Source organism: Pectinophora gossypiella, chromosome 3 (assembly GCF_024362695.1).
Source record: "Pectinophora gossypiella chromosome 3, ilPecGoss1.1, whole genome shotgun sequence".
Taxonomy (NCBI): Eukaryota; Metazoa; Arthropoda; class Insecta; order Lepidoptera; family Gelechiidae; genus Pectinophora; species Pectinophora gossypiella.
Window position 1 is genome coordinate 879,490 of NC_065406.1, and position 21,042 is coordinate 900,531.

Genomic DNA, 21,042 nt, shown 5'->3' on the forward strand with positions numbered 1-21,042 from the left:
TCTTGAAATGTGACGTCACTTGTTAAAATGTCACGTGACCAAAAAATTAGTTTCTTTTTTCTAATATATAAAGCTTTTTCAAGAAAATAAATAATGTATGTAATGTAAGCGTTTGTATTATTTTAAATACTTATCCGAAAACTGTCAAGTAGCCGATTTTAAGATGTTAACTCGAACCTTCCTCGACTCCGTCCAGCTCAAAATCGGTATTCTTCTTCTTCTATCGTGTGGGTTGTGAGGTGGATTACCAACCCCATCAACCCTGGTGTCAGGGTTACTATTGAGCCGCCAAAGGCCCCTGACATGGCTCATGTATCGACTACTTACTTACATCAGTAAGTAGAAACCGGGACCAACAGCTTAACGTGCCTTCCGAAGCACGGATCATCTTGCTTTCGGACAATCAGGTGATCAGCCTGTAATGTCCTAACCAAAGTGGTTTTTTTTGTGATTTGTCCCCGACGGGATTTGAACCCGGGGCCTCCGGATCGTGGGCCCAACGCTCAACCACTGGACCATGGCGGCCGTTATCGGTATTCTGAAACGTTTACTCCAGAGAGGTTGAGGCATGACGTCATTATCTACATATTATTTTGTTGCCAATAATAAAATAAGTCGAGGGCGTAAATGTCTACTTAAAATACCAAATGCTCAGCCGAGGCGGAGTCGAGTGGAGAAAGTTTCGAGTTAACATGTTAGAATACGGGTGATAGTCATAGATAACATAAAAAAAAATAATCGGATATACCTGAGGTTAAAAAGGCCACATCAAAGCAATTCATCTAATAAGCAATATTGCGAGTTGACATTTGCGCAATGCAAACAAATGTCAAACAACAATAATGCTTAATTAAACCACATAATAACGGGTTCTTACCGCGTTTAAAGTAGGGATATGAGACTCCCGATATTTCGACACTGTTGCAAGTGCCATGATCACGGGATGACCCGAACCCAATGATGAGAACCCGTTATTATGAGTTTTAATTATGATAATTACCGCGTAAACTTAACACGTTGACAGTCCCTGCATCACATATGATACAAATTGATCTTTCACCATACGTCCTCCTTACAGACTGTATGCCGTTTATTGGCGAGGACGTCTGAGTTAGGGAAATAAATATGATTAGGACGTCTACGGTAGATATTAAGAAATGTAAAACACCAATCATCCAACACATTTTTTTTTACTTAAAGAAAATTATGCAAAGACAAAAATTAAACAAAAACTTAATGAAATTCATTAAAGCATGGTAAACAAAATGTGCTTTTAAATCGTAACTGATGTTTATCATTATTTTTCTGTAACTACACGCAAGAAAACTAAAATAAATACTTAAACGAATACCCACATTTTATGCATCGACTTCCCTGCATCGTATGTGATACACTAAAATTAAGAACGAGACGTCCCTGCATCACATGTGATACATGCTGAAAATAACTGAAATATTACAGTGTCGGAGATTTCTAATATAAATTTATTAAATGTGAAATATTTCCAACTACCTTCAATAAAAAAACCGCGGGACGTCACGTGAAGGTTGTTGGATTTGGCCTGGACAGTCAACGTCAATGTTAAAACAACAATATTGCTTTTTCAGATGAATCGCTTCGATGTGGCCTTTTTAACCCCCCTGCTGAGAGTCCTAGTACGGCTAGGAAAGCGTGCATTGCCGTTTTAGTAAGAAACGTCACTGATCACTACTAGCTCACTAGAATGCGCACATTTGCTTTCAATACAAAGTCTGTTTCCATGAGTTGATGTCTTCTGGCGTCTTGCAGCTGTGGGTGATCTGGCCTTGATAAGCAAACAGGCAGCCACCCTCGTGCGTGAGGCCTATTTGTCGCTTAATAATATATCCTAGGGATGCCGCTGGTTCGGCACTGGGATTCTGCGAAGCAAAGGGTTTTTTTTAATTATAATGTATATGGGAATATAGTGAAAACCACGTAAGCGCCTATTCACAATCACATTCGGATGTGATTTTCATCAACAAATCCTCGATTTCTTTCAATTAATTTCATACCGGATAAAAATTGAAAACGCAATTTTTTATCTGTATTGAAGCAAACGTGTCTTTTGCAAAGTAAAACCACGTAAACGACTATTTGAACGAAATCACATTCGAGATTTTTGTTAACCTCAATAGTCTCAATTTTCCATAGAACGAAACGAGGCGCCTCAATTTGATCGCGCCATTTTTTAGGCGACAACAGCATCTACCAATATTATTTTTTTTTTATATTATAGGCTCGCGTTTGACCACAATCTCACCTGATGGTAAGTGACGATGTGGTCTATGGTGGATCACACTTACCTAGCAAATGCCTATTCATTATAGCCTTGAAGGCTCTCAGATTATAAAGAGTCGGAAAAACAGACGACGGCAGACAGTTCCAGTCCTTTGCAGTTCGCATCAAAAAGGAAGAGGTACGCTTAGTGCGAATTGGTGGTATATCCACAACAAGGAAGAAAAGCCTGCCGACAGTTGTCCGATGACTGAAGATACATACATACATAAACAGCCTATATACGTCCCACTGCTGGGCACAGGCCTCCCCTCAATCAACCGGAGGGGGTATGGAGCATACTCCACCACGCTGCTCCAATGCGGGTTGGTGGAGGTATTTTTACGGCTAATAGCCGGGACCAACGGGGTAACGTGCCCTCCGAAGCACGGAATCATTTTACTTCTTCGGACAATCAGGTGATTCAAGCCTGAAAAGTCCTTACCAAACAAAGGACAGTCTCACAAAGTGATTTCGACAATGTTCCCATCGGGAATCGAACCCGGACCTGCAGATCGAGAGCCTAACGCTCTAACCACTAGACCACGGAGGCTGTTACTAAAATTAACTGAATTAATTGACTGAAGATACGTTACTAAAATTAACTTACCCATAAAAAGCGGGGAAACTAGTGTCAGTGTTGAACTGAAAGTTGACGGGCGTCTTCGGCGAGGCGCACGAGTAGGCCAAGTAGTCGTCGGAGCCGTGCAGCTGCCGGCTCAGCGTGGGCTCCGACGCCGAGCGTGTGATCTTCGGCATAGCTCGGAGCATCCCTTCGAGCGATGCCAGTATTTGTCTAAACAGTGGTCGCTGTTCCCGGTCGAACTTGATGCAGTCCTCGAACAGCCGTTTCAGGGCCTGAGGGGCGTCCTGGCGGAGTCTTCTTACGTCGGGCTTGAGGAGGCCGCGCCCGACCATCCATAGTATCTGTAAGTTTTTGTTAGTGTAAATACTAAAAAGAAGAGTTTTTTTAGTGGAAATTTGATATGATGTTATTGTCTTTTTTTGTGTGTGGCACCCTTTTATTATAAACTATTTCTATTTTATTCTAAATTCGGCGGAGGACATGAGTCCTAGTACGGCTTTGAAATAGACTACTCTGGGCGCCATACCAGTCGTGACCGACAGAGTACTGCGGGGCGGAAGGCAAGCGGGAAACTACTATTTCTCCCTAAAAAGTAGCATGGAGAATGCTACACCGACAAGAGCATGGCTCTTAAATTGGTGATGTGATGGACTAGATAATAGTTTTGAATACTGTAAATTGGGTTTATTGTAGCCTGTCTGACGTTCCAACCCGCGAAGAGAAAACCAGCCCAATACAGGTGAGGTCGCATACCTCCAAAAATGCAGTGTGCTCGGAAATGTGAGTTTCCTCACGATGTTTTCCTTCACCGCTGAGCACGTGATAATCATTTATGATCCAAACATGAATTCGAGAACAAATTCGACAATTATTGGTTTAGGCCTGTGCTGGATTCGAATTTGCGACCTCAAAATGAGAGGCAAGCGTTCTACCAACTGGGCTACCACGGCTTCTTTGCTATAAAGTGTTATTATGAATTTATGTTATAGTGTTACCTGGTCTGGCGGATGAAGGATAATAGGATTGCAAAAGCGGTGTATAAAGCGAAAGTTGATGGTAGGGCTGGGAGAGGAAGACCGAGAAGGACTTACGATGACCAAATTGGAGATGTCCTTAGAAAAGGTTCAATACGATCTACTCTGAACCGGCGTGCGTGTATGAAGCGATTGATGAATGTGGAGGAAGCAAGAGAAGTGTGTCAGGATCGAAGCAAATGGAATTCTATAGTCTCTGCTTACCCCGGTGGGAAATAGGCGTGAGTGTATGTATGTATGTATGTTACCTGGTCCTTGTTGTTGAGGTGCGCATACGGCAGCTCGGCGGCCATGAGCTCGTAGAGCACGACGCCGTACGCGTACACGTCCGAGCGGAACGTGTAGGGCACGGGCTCCTCCATGCGGACCACCTCGGGCGCCATCCACAGGATGGAGCCCGTGGGCTGCTGCCACTGCACGCCGCCCGCTGTTGACGAGTCTGCAAGTTACGTCATGCTCCTTCTTCCAAACTCATATTATACAGGGTGCTAGTGACATGGCAACGAAAACTTTGAGGGATGAAACCATGATTCTGAGCTGATATCAAGTGAAATTTTCCGTCGCAAATGTATGAAACTGAAAAAATCACAAAAAAAAACATGAATTTTCCGACAGGAAACTCCACTCGACATCAACTCAAATCATGGTCTGAATCATCCCCCTCGTTAGGATGTCACTTACACCCCGTACAAGTACGTACAGGTAACCATACCAGTAGGGATGATTCAGCTCATTGAGCTCATTGGGTTGTGAAGTGGATTACCAACCTCATTAACTCTGGTATCACTACTAAACCACCAAAGACCCCTGACATGGCTCATGTAAGACTACCTACATTTGGACAATCAGGTGATCAGGCTGTAATGTCCTAACCAAACTAGGGATCACAAAGTATTTTTTGTGATATTTACCCACCAGGATTCAAACCTGAGACTAACGCTCAACCACTGGACCAGGCCGTTACCATACTATAGTTAATTTGTAGGAGACATGTCTTACCTGACCACCGGACCTTGGCGGTGGCTAGGCCGAAATCACCAATTTTGACCGACCAGTCGTCTCTCAGGAATATGTTGTTTGATTTCAGGTCTCTAAAACAGGAATTTCATAATTATTAACTGTAATCTTGGGTTAATAATGGGATTAATAATGTTAGGAGAAAGTATATAGATAATTGATATCAGGTTTCCGGGATTTGTGCTCGAATAATTCAATTTGAATTCAAAAATATCTTTATTCAGTAACATAGTTACACTTTGATTAATGGCAATAGATACGCACCCTATTACATGGGATTCAAACATAGCTGGTGAGGTGTGGGTTTTTAAACAAATACACTTCTGACTACCCCTTGCACTATGCTATGTTATGTTGTTGTTGTTAATAAAATAATCCTTGCACTGTGCGGTCTGGCGCGCCACTTCTATCAGATACAGCATGGGGAAGTATAGCCCGCGACGGCTTATACTGTATGTGACAAATTTTAATGTCTATGTGACAGGAATCTGTGTATAATATTCCTGGCGTGCAGACAGTCTACTTCACATCACCTCTATTAGATACAATATGGGAAAGTATAGCCAGTGATGGCTTGTACTGTATATGACACTGACCTGTGTATAATATTCCTGGCGTGCAAACAATCCACATCACATCTTTTAGGTACAGATGGGGAATTATAGCCAGTGACGGCTTGTACTGTACGTGACAAACATGCCTATGTGACACTGACCTGTGTAATATTTTTGGCGTGCAGACAGTCCACTTCACATCACATCTGTTAGATATAGTATGGGGAAGTATAGCCAACGACGGCTTGTACTGTATATGACACTGACCTGGCGTGCAGGTAGTCCATGCCCTGGGCGGTCTGGCGCGCCACGTCTATGAGTTACAGCGTAGGGAAGTATAGCCAGCGACAGCTTGTACTGTACATGACACTGACCTGTGTATGATATTCTTGGCGTGCAGGTAGTCCATGCCCTGGGCGGTCTGGCGCGCCACGTCTATGAGTTACAGCGTAGGGAAGTATAGCCAGCGACAGCTTGTACTGTACATGACACTGACCTGTGTATGATATTCTTGGCGTGCAGGTAGTCCATGCCCTGGGCGGTCTGGCGCGCCACGTCTATGAGATACAGCATGGGGAAAGGCGTCTCGAGCACGTGCAAATGCTGGTACAGGGAGGAGCCCTCGCACCACTGCGTCACTATCGCCAGTGACGGCTTGGACACGCAGCCCATGAAGAGGAGGATGTTACAGTGCCGCGTCTTGCGTAATACTGCCACCTGAGAGGACATGTCAGTTGTTACTGATTGCAGTAGACACCTCCTTATATTATTCTAAGTTATATCTGTTCCTAACGTTTGCCCGGAAGGAATTGCAGCAATAACGCCGCCTGTTATGCATTTCTTATATTTTGTTTTTATCTTCTGTACGTCGTGTTTGTAATAAAAAAAAATACAGTCCACATGTGAATTTTAGATATAAATCTAGACAGCACACGTCAAACGGGTTGAATACCAGCGAGAATTTGACAGCTCTTAAACTATTGCCGTTCCTGTCTTTCAATAAGTGCAAGAAAGAGATATGGTTAGTTTTAGTTCTATGAGTTGTGAGACTCCCTTATAAGCACATACCTCATTCTTGAAGGCCTGGAGCTGCGCGGGAGTGGGTGTCTTCACATTGAGCGTCTTGACGGCGACGGGGCCGTGCCAGTGCGCTTTGTATACCGTCCCGAAGCTGCCCGAACCTGTAAAAAGTCATCAACAAAACCATATTGTTGATATCCAAGAGTTTAACTCGTCAAGACACTTCTGGCTGAGCTGGACCATCGAGTTACCCGCCGTTCATTGCGTAATACAAGCGGTAGTTGGGTACTTTCAAAGATAAATTATGAAATTCTGAACTTATTTATGAATTTTAATAAAGAAAAATGTAATAATAAGTGTGACATTTTGTCGCGTTTTTCTATGAAGACACAGTGTGTTTTTTCATGCAACATACATACATACATAAACTCACGCCCGTAATCCCTAATGGGGTGGGCAGAGCCACAAGTAATCAAAGACAACTTGCAGCCACTGTTGATACGAAGTCCAAAGATGGATATGATGAACCTTATGGTGATAAGGGATCAGCCTATCGCCCATAACATTAGTCCATGCAAATTCCATAGTAATTTTGTGTTTTGACGTTAAGTAAAAAGTAACTGATTTGACTAGTTGCAAACTACCTTAGTTTGGTTGAGAGAAGCAATGAATGACGTGGAAAGTTTGACATTGGCCCCGATTCCTGCAGACACCTCCTAATTTTATTTTAAGTTATACCCATCATTTTCTTATCTGCCGAAAAGGAAAGGGACGGATGATTGTCAACAAGTTAATTTTACAATGAATGAATAACCCGGGCGAATAAAATAGGCATCTCGCTGGTATGCAATCCATTTGAAGTGCTGTCTACTTAACTCTGACGGGTTATTGGCCGATGTAAAAAATTGAGACGGTTGTTTTAGATTTCTGCTTAAAATTGACGTGTGTTGCATAAATTTTATGCCTGTCGATTACCCTTTCTTTTTAAGCGGATAAGAAAATAACAGGTATAATTTAAAATAAAATTAGATGGCGTCTGTAGGAATTAGCACCACTGCCTCAGTAAAAAATTGTATTGTGTCTACTACTGTTGAGTACTGTGTTTTGTTTTGTTATGTGTGGTATACATAGTTGCATATATCCAGTGTGTATACCTATCCTGGCGCCGATGAGTATCTCGTCGGCGTGTATGACCCAGTCGTCGTAGCTCTCGCGCGGCGACAGCGCGTTCTTCCACGACTCGTCCGCGGAGCGCGCACGCGCACGTCGCGGGCGCAGCGTGCCCGTCGGGGACGCCTGCAGACAAAACCACGCATTACACCATGTATTTACATACATGTAGAAATTGAGGTTGGGTATAGTAAATAAAATCCGTGGATGTTCACTGAGACACTGTATTAATTATTCTTTTTCACTATCTCTAATACGTCGTCGCACACCATCCGCCTCTTCCCCCTCTCATGCCATCTCACTCACACACAATCTGTACCGTTCGTTCCATCGTCCCAGTCATCCTACATACATACATATCCTATACCCTCGTAAGCCCTGGGGTCCTCTGAGAAGGACCAAATAATTGTAGTCATAAAGGCCGAAGGTTTTGAAATAGTTTGTTCTAATAATCAACGAAGGTACTTTTAAAAGTACCAAAACTTTGCCTGTCAATTTAATTCAAACCTTTGCGCCGATTGAGAAAAAAAGTATTTTGTCTATGAACTAGTTCATTCAATTTCGTGAATAGGTGGCTTTAATAAAAAAGAAATATGTATCACTTGTCGTAATTTGTCATTTTATTGGTAAAGATGGCGCGCACACGGGCGACGAGGTAAAAAAAAATCAAGTTAATAATCGAATTTCGTAGTTTTTCATACACATTATTTTCAGAAATCGCAGGTAAGATAATAATCAACAACATGACATAGTTTTTTTATCAATTTTGTATCGATATCGTTAGCAATATGAAAGCAAACTTTTTTAGTCCTTTGCAAGGGACTTTAGATGTCATGTCCGGATATTTTTCAAAAAGGTTTTTAAATTGTTATATGTGATTAAATCATACCGATATTAGACTGACTTGCTTACGTGATCTTATGATTAAAAAAAACTACCGTCTTCATTTTATTTCCTTTTTCCTTCTAATGATGATCTAAACTGACACCATGAATTAATTTTTTTCCTAATAATATAAACCTAATGTACTTTCAGAGGGACTAATCACAAACTACATCATAAAAACTAAAACTCGTTACATATTTTATATTTAAATATGTAAGTATATACACATATTTATGACGTACAAATAGGTATGTATCTTAATGAAAAAATACATAACCCTTTATAATAATAATATTTTTCAAATTTTACTAAAAGTAGTGACTCAAACCGGGAGTCCTTCTGGAAGAACTAAAAAAAAACGTAATTTTTTCAAAAATGTCTTCTATTCATCCTTACATAGGTCTCCACTTAATTTGAACCCGATCGGATAACTCTAACACTTTAAAATTTGTACTTGAAGTGCTCGGCCTTTACGACTACAAAAATTTGGTCCTTTTCAAGGTACCACCGTCGTTTATTACTTCGAAATCGTAATTATGCTTCGGCGTTACGAGGATACAGGGCGTTAGTGACATACTAACGAAAACTTTGAAGGATGATTCAGACCATGATTCTGAGTTGATATCAAGTGAAAAAAAAATGTACAAGCCTCCTCTCAAACAACCGGTGGGGGTATCGTCCTCCTAGTAAGTGTTATATTTATGATAAAAATGTGTATAATATGACTATAGTAATTTATAATAACATCCTTGAAAATTTAAAAATGACACAAATGCCTAAATTTAAATCTGCTTTGACAAACTGGCTTTTCCAGCATTGCTTTTGTAGTGTGAAAGAATATTTAGATAGGGATAAAAATATTGACTAAAGAATATTATCCTTGGTTGACTGAGTATTTGTAAAATTGAAATCTATTTTATTCTGTTATTTGTATTGCTGAAATTGTAAAAATCAAATATTTGTATGCCTGCATGCAGGTTGAATACACATGTGCCTCAGTATTGTATAACATCATTATGTACTGTATTCACACAAATAAAGGTTTACTTTACTTTACTATGGAGCATAGACACAGACATCACACTCCACGACGCTGCTCCACTGCGGGTTGGTGGAGATGTTTGGGATAATAGTGCCTTCGGAAAAGTAAGTTTGAAATACATAAGCGAGTTTTCTTCTCTCGTGTGCATTGCGAGGTGGAGTGCCAAGCTCATCAACCCTGGTATCAGGATTATTATTGAGCCGCCAAAGGTCGTTACATACATACATGGCTCATGTAACAACTACATACTTACATCAGTAAGTAATAACCGGGACCAACGGCTTAACTTGCATATATATATATATATATATATATATACGTCCTAATGCTGGGAACAGTCCTCCCCTCAAACAACTGGAGGGGGTATGGAGCTCCACCAAACTGCTCCACTGTTGGTAGAAATCGCATTTGGATGTGATTTTTGTTAACCAAATCTCGCAATAGATATCTTTAATCAAGACCAAAGTTTGTACGTAAACCCTACTGGGAAAAAACCAAACCAAACCAAAGTTTGTAGTCTCAATTTTTACCTGGTGAGAAATTAATTCAAAAAGAGATGATTTTAAAAATACGTCGGCCGAGCTGATCTTATACTGCTCAAAACGTAGCACGATTAGAATGACAGCAGGACAGAGATATATCACGTAGCCTAGCGCGAAAGAGACGAGATATACGTCTCAGGACACAGCTTAGTACGAAAGAGACGAGAGTTTGGTAATCTAAAATAATCCACACGATAAGAATGGTATGTTTTAAGGGGTGTTATAGCTACAACAGATCATACCAAACCAACCTGCGTGCTTTGACTGTGTTGTTGGTCGCTGTTGTCCTTGCTGCTCTTGTCGTCTTTATTCTGTCTGCCCGACGTCAGGTAGTTTGTGGACTGTGGCGAGTTGGTGCACTGAAAACAATATTAATCTAAATATATAAAAGGAGAAACTGACTGACTGACATATCAACGCACAGCCTAAACGGCTAAACGTAGGCACTTGAAATTTAGAAGGGACGTAGCTTAGGTACCGTAGAGGTGCACCAAGAAAGGAATTCCCGGAATTCTCACGGGAACGGGAATTAGCGGGAAAATTCTTTTGTATGAAAAATCTAAACTGCATAAGTTAGATGCTTGAAAGTTATGCACTCCCACACACACAAAGATCTCTCTTTTATAACACGCCACGCGGACGAAGTCGCGGGCAAAAGCTAGTATTTAATATATTTGTACCGCTAGCGTTCGTAATGTCGGCTTGTTCGGGGTTGGAGGCTGTCATCAGGGAAACAGGCTGCGAGCCCAACGCTGAATAGTTCTTTTTGAAAGCTCAAAAGTACACAGACACTACACATTGACGTTACCGTACCGTCATGAGCAAATATAACGTACCCACTTTAGGACTCTGTCGCACTAACATATTTGACATTTAGTGAGACTTACAGTACAATTTGTCAAAAAAGTTAATGTGACATGGTACCAAAGTGTATATGTCACCGTAAAATTGTAAATAACGTTAGATTATAATCTATCTCGCGAGATTGTGAACTGTCACTGTCACTGTTGTGAACGGTGTTGTGAAACGTAATATACTGCTTACAATTTAACGTATTATTATTCGTCAGATTATAATCTATCGAAGTAAAACTGTTAAATCACAATCTTACAATTGTCAAATTGTCAACTGTCCGACGGCTGTCCCTGATTGGTCGGCCTTACAGTAGACCGTTCTGTGTCCATAGAGTTAGGAATAAAACACAGGTGTCAGTCAAATAAAATAAATGCTCTTCAAGATTGTGAAATCAAGTACGTATTTATTAATTATTTAGTAAGTAATCAATAATTCTGACATCACATGTTAAGAAAAAATGTATCAAAATTAAAAAATCTGAAACGTATCATTCAGTATACTTTTCGTGTGTAAGATAAACATGTTGGCGGCATAGGGGTGGCCCAAGGGCCACCCCCGCCGCACCCTAACCTACTGTTATGCCTTGTAAAAATTATGACAAAACACTATTATTCTAAAAAAGAATTATGGATATCTATTTATTAATCCCAAAAATAAGTTATACCTAACAAACCAGTATTCCTAGATGTTATTATGGGAAAGTAAAACTATTATGCTAAAAAACGTTATGCAAAAAGGATTATGATAATTAAAATTATGACAAAAACATTTATGCATTTTAAGAGAATCCCAAATTAACATTATGCTCACTCTAATAGTTTTGTAACTCTATGGTATAGCACGCGAGGTGCGTTTCGTATCACAATTTGACGGTTTCACTTCGATAAATTATAATCTACCGAAAAATAATACGTTAAATTGTAAGCAATATGATACGATTCATAATTATTCGACAGTTCACAATCTCGCGAGATTCAAATCGATAGATTATAATCTGACGTTATTTACAATTTTACGGTGACATATACATACTAATGCTCGTTACCGTACACGCGTATCTGTGTGTGTGACGCCTGACGTCCATACGATTAGAGACTAAAGTACGACCGAGGAGGGGGGGGAGGGTGTTACCTTGTTTAACATCTAATTACGTAATGGCCCCGATTCCTGACACCTCCTAATTTGATTTTAAGTTATACCTGTCATGTTCTTTCTCTGTCTAAAAAGAAAGGGGCTGGTGATTGACAACTGTTAATTTTAAAATGAATGAAGAACCCGGGCGAACCAAACATTCATCTCGCTCATATACAATACGATTGACGTGTGCTGTCAACTTAATTCTGTCGGGTTATTGACCAATATAACATTTTGGAAAGGTATTTTAAATTTCTGCCTAAAATTGACGTGTGTTCCATAAGTGTTATGCCTGCTTTACCTTTCCTTTCCTTTTCAGTGCATAAGAAATTGACAGGTGTAACTTAAAAAGAAACTTAGAAACATTTATTATTTAGGACACCACAGACACGGATTACATATTATATACATTATCATCAGAAGTCAACGCACACACGCAATATTTTCTATATAGAAACATGGAAAACGAACACAGAAACTTATACCTCAATTAAATGTGACGTCATGTCGGCTTACTTAGATAGGTGTGTACAGGAATCGGCATCATTGACCAGTTAAAAATAGTTTTCTCAATAATTAAATAGTTGGTTTCCTCAAACTCCTATAACGTGGTAAGAGTGAAATGAAAGATGATGAAAGTAAGTAGTCGTTACATGAGCCATATCAGGGGCGTTTGGCGGCTCAATAATAACCCTGACATCAGGGTTGATGAGGTTGGTAATTCACCTTTCAACCCACACGATAGAAGAAGATTGATTTCTAAATAATTTGTACGCGTATGTATGTCTATCTATATAATATTATACGTTGAAAGTCTCTCTTGTCACGTAGGTCAGCTGGAAAAAATCTCTTTATTTAGAGATAAGCTTGCCTGTACTATCTGTTTTCTTTGTATGTTTCTTGTGTCTGTTTCATTGTGTACAAATAAATAAATAAATAATAAGAAGAAGGCCGCCTATTGTACTAATTCTATTTCTCTTTTGTTTTGTTTTTTGTTTTTTCCTGTTTGTGCAATAAAGTATTTGTTATGTTATGTTATGTTATGTTAAGAAGAAGTGAAGAGACGAACCTGGTTGTTATACTTCCGCTGATGTTCGGCGAGGGTCATGGGCCGCTGCACCATGTTGATACACACGTTGGGCGCCGAGTTGGACCGGTCCTGCTGGTTCAACGAACGTGGGTGCTGTTGCCTGGGACGGATACAAGTCGCATGTACAGTCATGAGCAATATCATGTACCCACTTTAGAACCCTGTCGCACTATCATATTTGACATTTAATGAGACTTACGGTTTTATTTGTCATAAAAGTTGATAAATGTAAATAAATAATAAATATGATGATGACGATAAATGTAAACATGATGGACTAATGTTATGGGCGATAGGCTGATCCCTTATCACCATAAGGTTCATCATATCCATCTTAGGACTTCGTATCAACAGTGGCTGCAAGTTGTCTTTGATTACTTGTGGCTCTGCCCACCCCATTTGGGATTACGGGCGTGAGTTTATGTATGTATGTGTAATAATAAATATGATAGGATCACGGCTATTTCCCCCATTGCAGATGGCGATCCTAACACACCACTTTCGCGGTTCACTATTTTTTTTTACTCATAAAATTTTATGTAATAATTTACCATGGCATACTGTTACTTGTCCTATTATTAGTTACGCATAGTATTAATTTGTCATAACTTTATAAGCATAAGTTTGAAACTCATAACTACTATAAGCATAATAATTAATGACAATAATGATATATAAGCATAAAAACTATACTCCGAATAAGAAAAGTTTTGGCACAACTTTGAACATTTTCGAAAGTTACTTTTTCCTTGGCTGCATTTGGTTCATGATTGTGACTTTTTATATTTTTTGACACTATTTCATGCTGTTGATCATCGTATGTAAGATAAATATGTTGGCGGCGAAGGGATGGCCCATGGGCCACCCCCGCCGCTTCCTAACCTACTGTTATGCCTTGTAAAAATTATGGCAAAACACTATTATTCTAAAAAAGAATTATGGATACCTATTTCTATGCGAATAAAATTTATACCAACAAATATTAGTCCGAAAATAAGTTATACCTAAAAAACCAGTATTCCTAGATGTTATTATGCTAAAAAACATTATGCAAAAAGGAATATGATAATTAAAATTATGACAAAAACATTTATGCATTTTAAGAGAATCCCCACTTTCGCTTCTTCTACTTTCACTAGTGTTTTTGCATATTCGCCGGTTAAGAGGACTCTTTACCCAACTTTTTGGCCTCCGTGGTTCAGTGGTTGAGCGTTGGGTTCACGATCCGAAGGCTCCAGGTTCGAATCCCGGCGGGGGCATGTCACAAAAATCACTTTGTGATCCCTAGTTTGGTAGGACATTACAAGCTAATCACCTGATTGTCCAAAAGTAAGACGATCCGTGCTTCGGAAGGCACGTTAAGCTGTTGGTCCCAATTACTACTTACTGATGTAAGTATGTAGTCGTTACACGAGTCATGTCAGGGGTCTTTGGCGGCTCAATAATAACCCTGACAGCAGGGTTGATGGGGTTGGTAATCCACCTCACAACTCACACGATAGAAGTAGAAGAAGAAGTATGTTTTCAAATCGTCTGAATTATCCCCCCAATTTTTTTTTTACGGTGTCTCTAACACCCTGTAAAGTAGTGGCGATGGTACTCACAATACAATACAATACAAATACACTATTGCACCAAAATAAAAAGAAATAATTACGAAAAGTCTCTTAACTAAGTAAATGGCAAATGGCGGCCTTATCGCTTAAAGCGATTTCTACCAGACAACCATAAGGTGAGGAAAAATGTAAAAAGAAATATTGAAAGATTGCGGGTACAAACTATAAGTACAACTCATTACCAATACATACATAGAAATAAAATATAACATACTTACAAATATAATACTACTCACTTGCTGTGGTCGGTACTAATGAGGTGGTGGAAGCCAAAGTGCGGGTAGTGTAGGATGGCCTGCGTCTCCGGGTTCTGGGCCAACAGCGCTGCGTAGTACGTGTCTGTCATCCGAACCTGGGAAGATTAGGACATATCTTCATCTGCCTACAAGGTAGTTTTGAAACTGGGTGTAGTGTATTGATATTGCCATGGTATAAGAAAACCAGGTACGCTCAATCCTATGACAAGCCGCCATTGCTAGCCCTTTGATGACGTAAGTGTTACCATTAAATTGGTATATCCAACATTCCAAAGACATAAAAGTTATTATTGAAAATTAAGTGAATTACTGACTAACGTATTTAATTAGTATTACTTGTCACATTACAAGTAACTTTTTTACTAAACGTTCAAAATTTCCTTGCAAAGTAAATATAAAAACAATGGTCGTGGGTTATTATTTTTTGCGAAATGGCAACGCAGGGTGGGATGACATCAGCTGGGCTATCCTTTAAATGTTAGCTGTCACTTTTGAGCATACCTAGTCTTTTTATACCATTGATATTGCTATCCTTGTGTCGAGCGCAAGCATCACCAGCCGAGTCTGCATGACAAACGCGCCGCTCGCAGCGCGAATCATATTGAGCGCTTCCACCAATAGCCGTTTGACGTCTATCTACGTAGATAGCATTCGTATCGTTTATTGGTCCAAGCGCTGGATATAATTCGGGCCGCGCGCGGCGCGGTTGTCATGCAGACCCGGCTGGTACAGCAAGACAAACAGTCAGTCCGTACGGGACGGTCCGCCCGCACAGTGTGATGGTATTGTTGTTCACGAGCCGGATTATGACTATGGTCTTATATACTATAAGGTGTATACTACACTGGACAACATTTTTTTCCATCATACACTGGCAGTGTTAAAAAGAAAATAACCTCGTGTTACTTTCTTGTTTTCGCCGAATCATGACACTTTTAACATTAAGACCATTCATTACTTTTTTCTTTCATATTAGAATTGGGCGGAAGGCAAGAGGGAAACCACTATCCTATTTTTCCCTAAAGTACTAGCATGGAGAATGCTACACCGACAAGAGCGTGGCTCATAAATTGATGATGTAGATTGGAATTCGACATAATCGGTAGTGATTCGAGTCTCACCTGGTGGCATATGGGTGGCACCTTGTCTGCGCAGCGCTGGTGGAATTTGAAGTTACACTGCGAGCAGTAGAACCCGTTGAAGAGTAGCCGTCTGCAACACTCGCAGAAGGCCAGCGTGAAGAAGGTCTTCCTCGTGAACTGGTGTGAGATGTGCGACATGATGGGGAGCTTGTCCAACGTGCGGACTGTCACCTAAATATATGGCTGGTTTTAGTACACAGTCTAAATTAGGCTCAAGCCACAACGGCGACGCAGACTGTCAACTAAACACACATACAACTGCCTTTAAAATAACGTCTATTGCTAAGTCTACAAAGGCCATTCTCAGAGGTTTCCAGGAGCAAGAAAGTTATTGTTTGCAGCTTGTATATAAGCTTAAATGCTTACGCATTTCGCATTTACGCGTCACATTTTCGGGCCCATTCGCGTTCTGTAGGGTCTGCACGGCGCAGCTATTGATCGAGACCCACGATATAATTTACGCCATGGTTGCCGTGCAGTTGTACAAAATCTTGAAAAAGGTACAAAAAGGGTCATATCTCCTAAGCCGTAAATAATCGCTGAACATACATGGGGGTGTTTCTAGTAGCCAATGAGCCCCTCTATCTAATTTTGAACGTGAACTTCTGGGCCACCTGTATATGCAGCAGCCGGGTCTGCATGACAACCGCGCCGTGCGCAGCGCGAATTATATTGAGCGCTTCGACCAATAAACGATACGAATGCTATCTACCGTCAAACGGGTATTGGTCGAAGGCCAGCCATATAATTCGCGCCGCGTGCGGCGCGGTTGTCATGCAGACCCGGCTGTTCTATAATACAGACAGATATGTAATTAGAAAAGACGTGTGTAGCGGCGCAAATCACGCTATGTGCAGTACATAAATCATCACAACAGACACGCGGGCGAAAGCACACCTCTAAGAACTGAGAAAAGACAATGCTGCAAAGTGATATTACATTATTTCACATTGGTACAGCAGTTTAATCATAATTAAGCTGGAAAGTATTTATCCCACCAACTGTAGCAACAATTTTTTGAGACACTTAAAAAAATTTTAATCTCATGACTATATCCCAATACATACCTTGCAAGATGAATTAAGTACCTACACCTCACCGAGCTTTCTGTTAGATCAATGATTTAATATTAAGGTATTAAGTTAAAAACTATTTAAATGATACAATAGAAATAACTATTTCAACAGATTTAAATTACTTTACTGTACAATTGCAATAAATCTTATTAATCATTTTCATTTTATTTTTTCTTTCCTTTCGATTTCTGTCAATTAGTGTAAGGTACAATTTACGAACATTGTTATGGAAGAACGGAGTCACCTAATACAAGCATATCTATGCTTAAAAGGTGGCTCCAAACCCAGTATAAACCATGTACCAAAAGATACTGCAATAAACTAAATCTCTTGTTTTACTTTCTTTTAAATCTAAGTTTCTAGTCCATTTATTTCTGTGATAAATTTCTTCTTCATGTAAATACAATTGACAGACAGCCTTAACATTTGGAGCAAAATACATTAATGTTGATTCCAGTTTTTATTTATTTATTATTAGGGAGATCAACAGCATTCACTTACAGTCTAATCCTTAAATTAGTAACACAAAGCCAATTATAGATCCCCACAAATAGTTGATAGTATAGAAGTAATAGGTGAGACAAAAATATAAAAAAAAATATAAAACCAAAAATTCATTTTAAAATTAACAGCTGTCAATCATCCATCCTTCCCTTTCCTTTTCTTCAGGTAAGAAAATGACAAGAATCTAATATTCAATAAAATGTTAATATTCTTAAAGAAGACTTGTATGAAATTTAACAGCTTGTTGGAGTAGGTACTCTCACTGATTAATCACTCTGATTGATTGAGGAGCGGCCTATAGCCAGCACTTATTCAAAATTCAAGATAATATTTACATTCCTTTCATATTTTAAAATGTATGTTTGAACATTTCACAACATTCTTATTTGATTCTTCCTATTCTAATCAAATTCAAAAATAATTTTATTCAGTAGGTAACATAGTTACTTTGATGTGTCATTTTTCACATAACAAATGTCTCATTGGCCTAAAACTACAGCTTCTCACAACCTGTAGATATAGCCGGAGAAAAGAAGCTGCAAGAAAAACCTCAGCACAGGGCCCTAGTCGTTCTTTAAAAAAATGATAAAGTATTTACAGTTAATCCCATGCATTCATATCTTCTAAATAATCACTAACCTTATAATAACCTTTTTTACAAAGTTTCTGTTTAATTACTGGCTTAAAAGTGTTCAAAGGTAAATTCTGAATATCAATGGGAATCTTATTGCAAAAATTTATACATTGCTCCTTAAAAAATTTAGTCTCTCTCTTTTCTCTTTTATGTGTTGCTGACTCGAGTTAGCATCCCATTCAGTCATTGACCAACACAGATATTGGCCAAATCATATGTTAAGTAAGATGTATTATAGAAAGTTTTATAGAATATGCATAACACAAGTATTGTTATGTCAAATAACATTACTCTAAACACCATATAATAAAAACTTCATAAACACTTTTCTGAAAGTGATTTTTGTTAACAAGACAAGCCCTTCCATTAAATTTTGAATTAAGGTAAAATTAAGTAAGTAGTCTCTATTTTTTATCTGAATTCAAATTAATCAAAAGAAATCAAGATTTTTTTCACATGGAAATGTGTTTTTCAAAAAGGGCCTTATGTAGTTTTTACTATAAAACAACAAAATGTACTTTTAGGATAAAACACAAACTTTGAGTATAAATTAATATTGAAAAGTAGCTGAGTATCTCGCCAAGTATTTATCCTGCTGCAGCTCTCCCTAAAATTCGGACATTGTTTTTTATGTTGGCTCTATATAATTTATCTGCACTTGCCTCCAATCTTACACTTTACAAAAGTAGTTTTACAGGTTTTTTGCTGTTGGCACTTAAGAGCCTTTTAGTATGAGGGCAGTGCAGTCGAGTTTTATTGAAATATTCCTAAATAAATGACCTTCCTATCTATGATAATGATGTTGAGTGTAATAAAAACATGAGGGTAATCCTTGAACCAAATGGAAAAACTGGCACATATGAGTTGGCAAGAATAACCAGTGTCCAACAGCATAGTATAACTTTGTTTAGTCATTGTTATAAACCAAAAAGCGTGTGCTACTAACCTCTTCGGCGTCTATGTCCGTTATGTCGATGTCCCATGGTATCACTTGGTTATTGCCTGTCCGTACCACTTCACACATTTCACAAGTGAGGTTGCGGAGCTTCAACGCCTTGGAGAGCGCGTCCCGCAACGTCACGCCCTCCTTCACCTGCACGCTCGTCCGCTGCTGGTTCGGCAGGTGCGCCCGCAGGAACACCTTCGGCTGCCGCGTAAGAGTATCGTACTTCTTAGAGTCATCTTGCAACGAATGCTCCTCACTCCTATCCGGCGACTCTGACTGCAATAACTCCCGCAAAGTCCGCTCCCTAAGCTCTAAATTATGCAATTTCGATGTCAACTCCTGATATTCCGACAAATATAACGATGGGGGATGTTGCAAACCAGCAAATTTTGCATTCAAAGCGTCAATGTTTTCACGAGTCACATTTATAATACTTTGAATGTTCCTAATTTCATATGTAGGGTCCGCTACATCGTCACTATCCGTGGATGTCGACATATTATCACTAGTGAGAGATAATGCAGGTATATTCCCATTAATTTTTCTTGTACAATTTTCTTTCTCTCGAGTAACTGCCATTTCTTTTCTTTTATTATTTTTTTAATTTTTCTCCGCAACTCGCGCAGGTCATGTTGCCATTCCAAAATAATATTTTACTGTCTTTTTAGGACAGTTTTGTATGTATGACATGTATCCGAACAAATATTGACAAATTGATGTTTTGAATTTCGTTCAAAAACTATTCTATTATTTTTAATTTCTAAACGTAAATAAATCTTTCAAAATCAGTAACTAGAAAAATAAATAAGTTGTGGCTTTTTGGCGGGAAACTGGAACGGGACAGTTGCTTTCTTCATTGAATAATCTAAATAATTAATACGAAGTGGTGTTTTGTGGTTGATGATCGCATTAAGTTAGTCGGAAGACATTCGCGAGTGTTATTATATTGGAGTATTCAATAAACAAAGTGTATCTGCCTATTTTCGCTTCGTGTCAAGAAGCCGCTTCATAACTCGAAAGTTTATGCGGACTTTCGAGTTAATTCGTTTGGGGTTCGGAGTAGGAGTCTGCTCCGAGGGTGGGGGCTTAGGTTTCATCATCATCACCTTTCATCATTTCATTAATCATTAAGAAAAAAAATACGTAAGACATGGCTGTATGGGCATAGTTCCCTTTGCCTTACCCTTCGGGGAAAACCAAAACAAAAAAAAAATAAATAAATAAGTTGTTAAAAAAAAAAATGTTTATGGCAAATGTTTTATTAGTCGGCTTTTCGGCGGGAAACGGGAACGGGACAGTTGCTTTCTTCATTGAGTAATCTAAATAATTAATACGAAGTGGTGTTTTGTGGTTAATGATCGCATTAAGTTAGTCGGAAGACATTCGCGAGTGTTATTATATTGGAGTATTCAATAAACAAAGTGTATCTGCCTATTTTCGCTTCGTGCCGGGAAGCCGCTTCATAACTCAAAAGTTTATGCGGACTTTTGAGTTAATTCGTTTGGGGTTCGGAGTAGGAGTCTACTCCGAGGGTGGGGGCTTAGGTTTCATCATCATCACCTTTCATCATTTCATTAATCATCAAGAAAAAAAATACGTAAGACATGGCTGTATGGGCATAGTTCCCTTTGCCTTACCCTTCG

General features: G+C 39.2%; 1 protein-coding gene across 3 annotated transcripts; it reads right to left on the bottom strand.

Moving 5' to 3' along the window:
* Positions 1–893: 893 nt before the first annotated feature.
* LOC126382209 (raf homolog serine/threonine-protein kinase Raf) lies at positions 894–20,025 on the bottom strand. Of its 3 annotated transcripts, none has more exons than XM_050031982.1 (12): positions 19,400–20,025; positions 16,219–16,410; positions 15,077–15,192; positions 13,204–13,324; positions 10,388–10,504; positions 7,661–7,802; positions 6,555–6,667; positions 5,983–6,203; positions 4,915–5,006; positions 4,164–4,342; positions 2,906–3,222; positions 894–1,898 (listed from the first exon to the last, which is right to left on the bottom strand). In XM_050031982.1, exons 1-12 carry the CDS (start codon positions 19,976–19,978, stop codon positions 1,868–1,870), a joined length of 2,220 nt encoding a protein of 739 aa, XP_049887939.1. In that variant the 5' UTR covers positions 19,979–20,025; the 3' UTR covers positions 894–1,867. The 3 variants fall into 3 exon arrangements, with proteins under 3 accessions (XP_049887939.1, XP_049887937.1, XP_049887938.1); XM_050031980.1 differs by having other exon boundaries at positions 4,164–4,354; XM_050031981.1 differs by having other exon boundaries at positions 4,164–4,354; positions 10,397–10,504; positions 19,400–20,024.
* Positions 20,026–21,042: the final 1,017 nt, after the last annotated feature.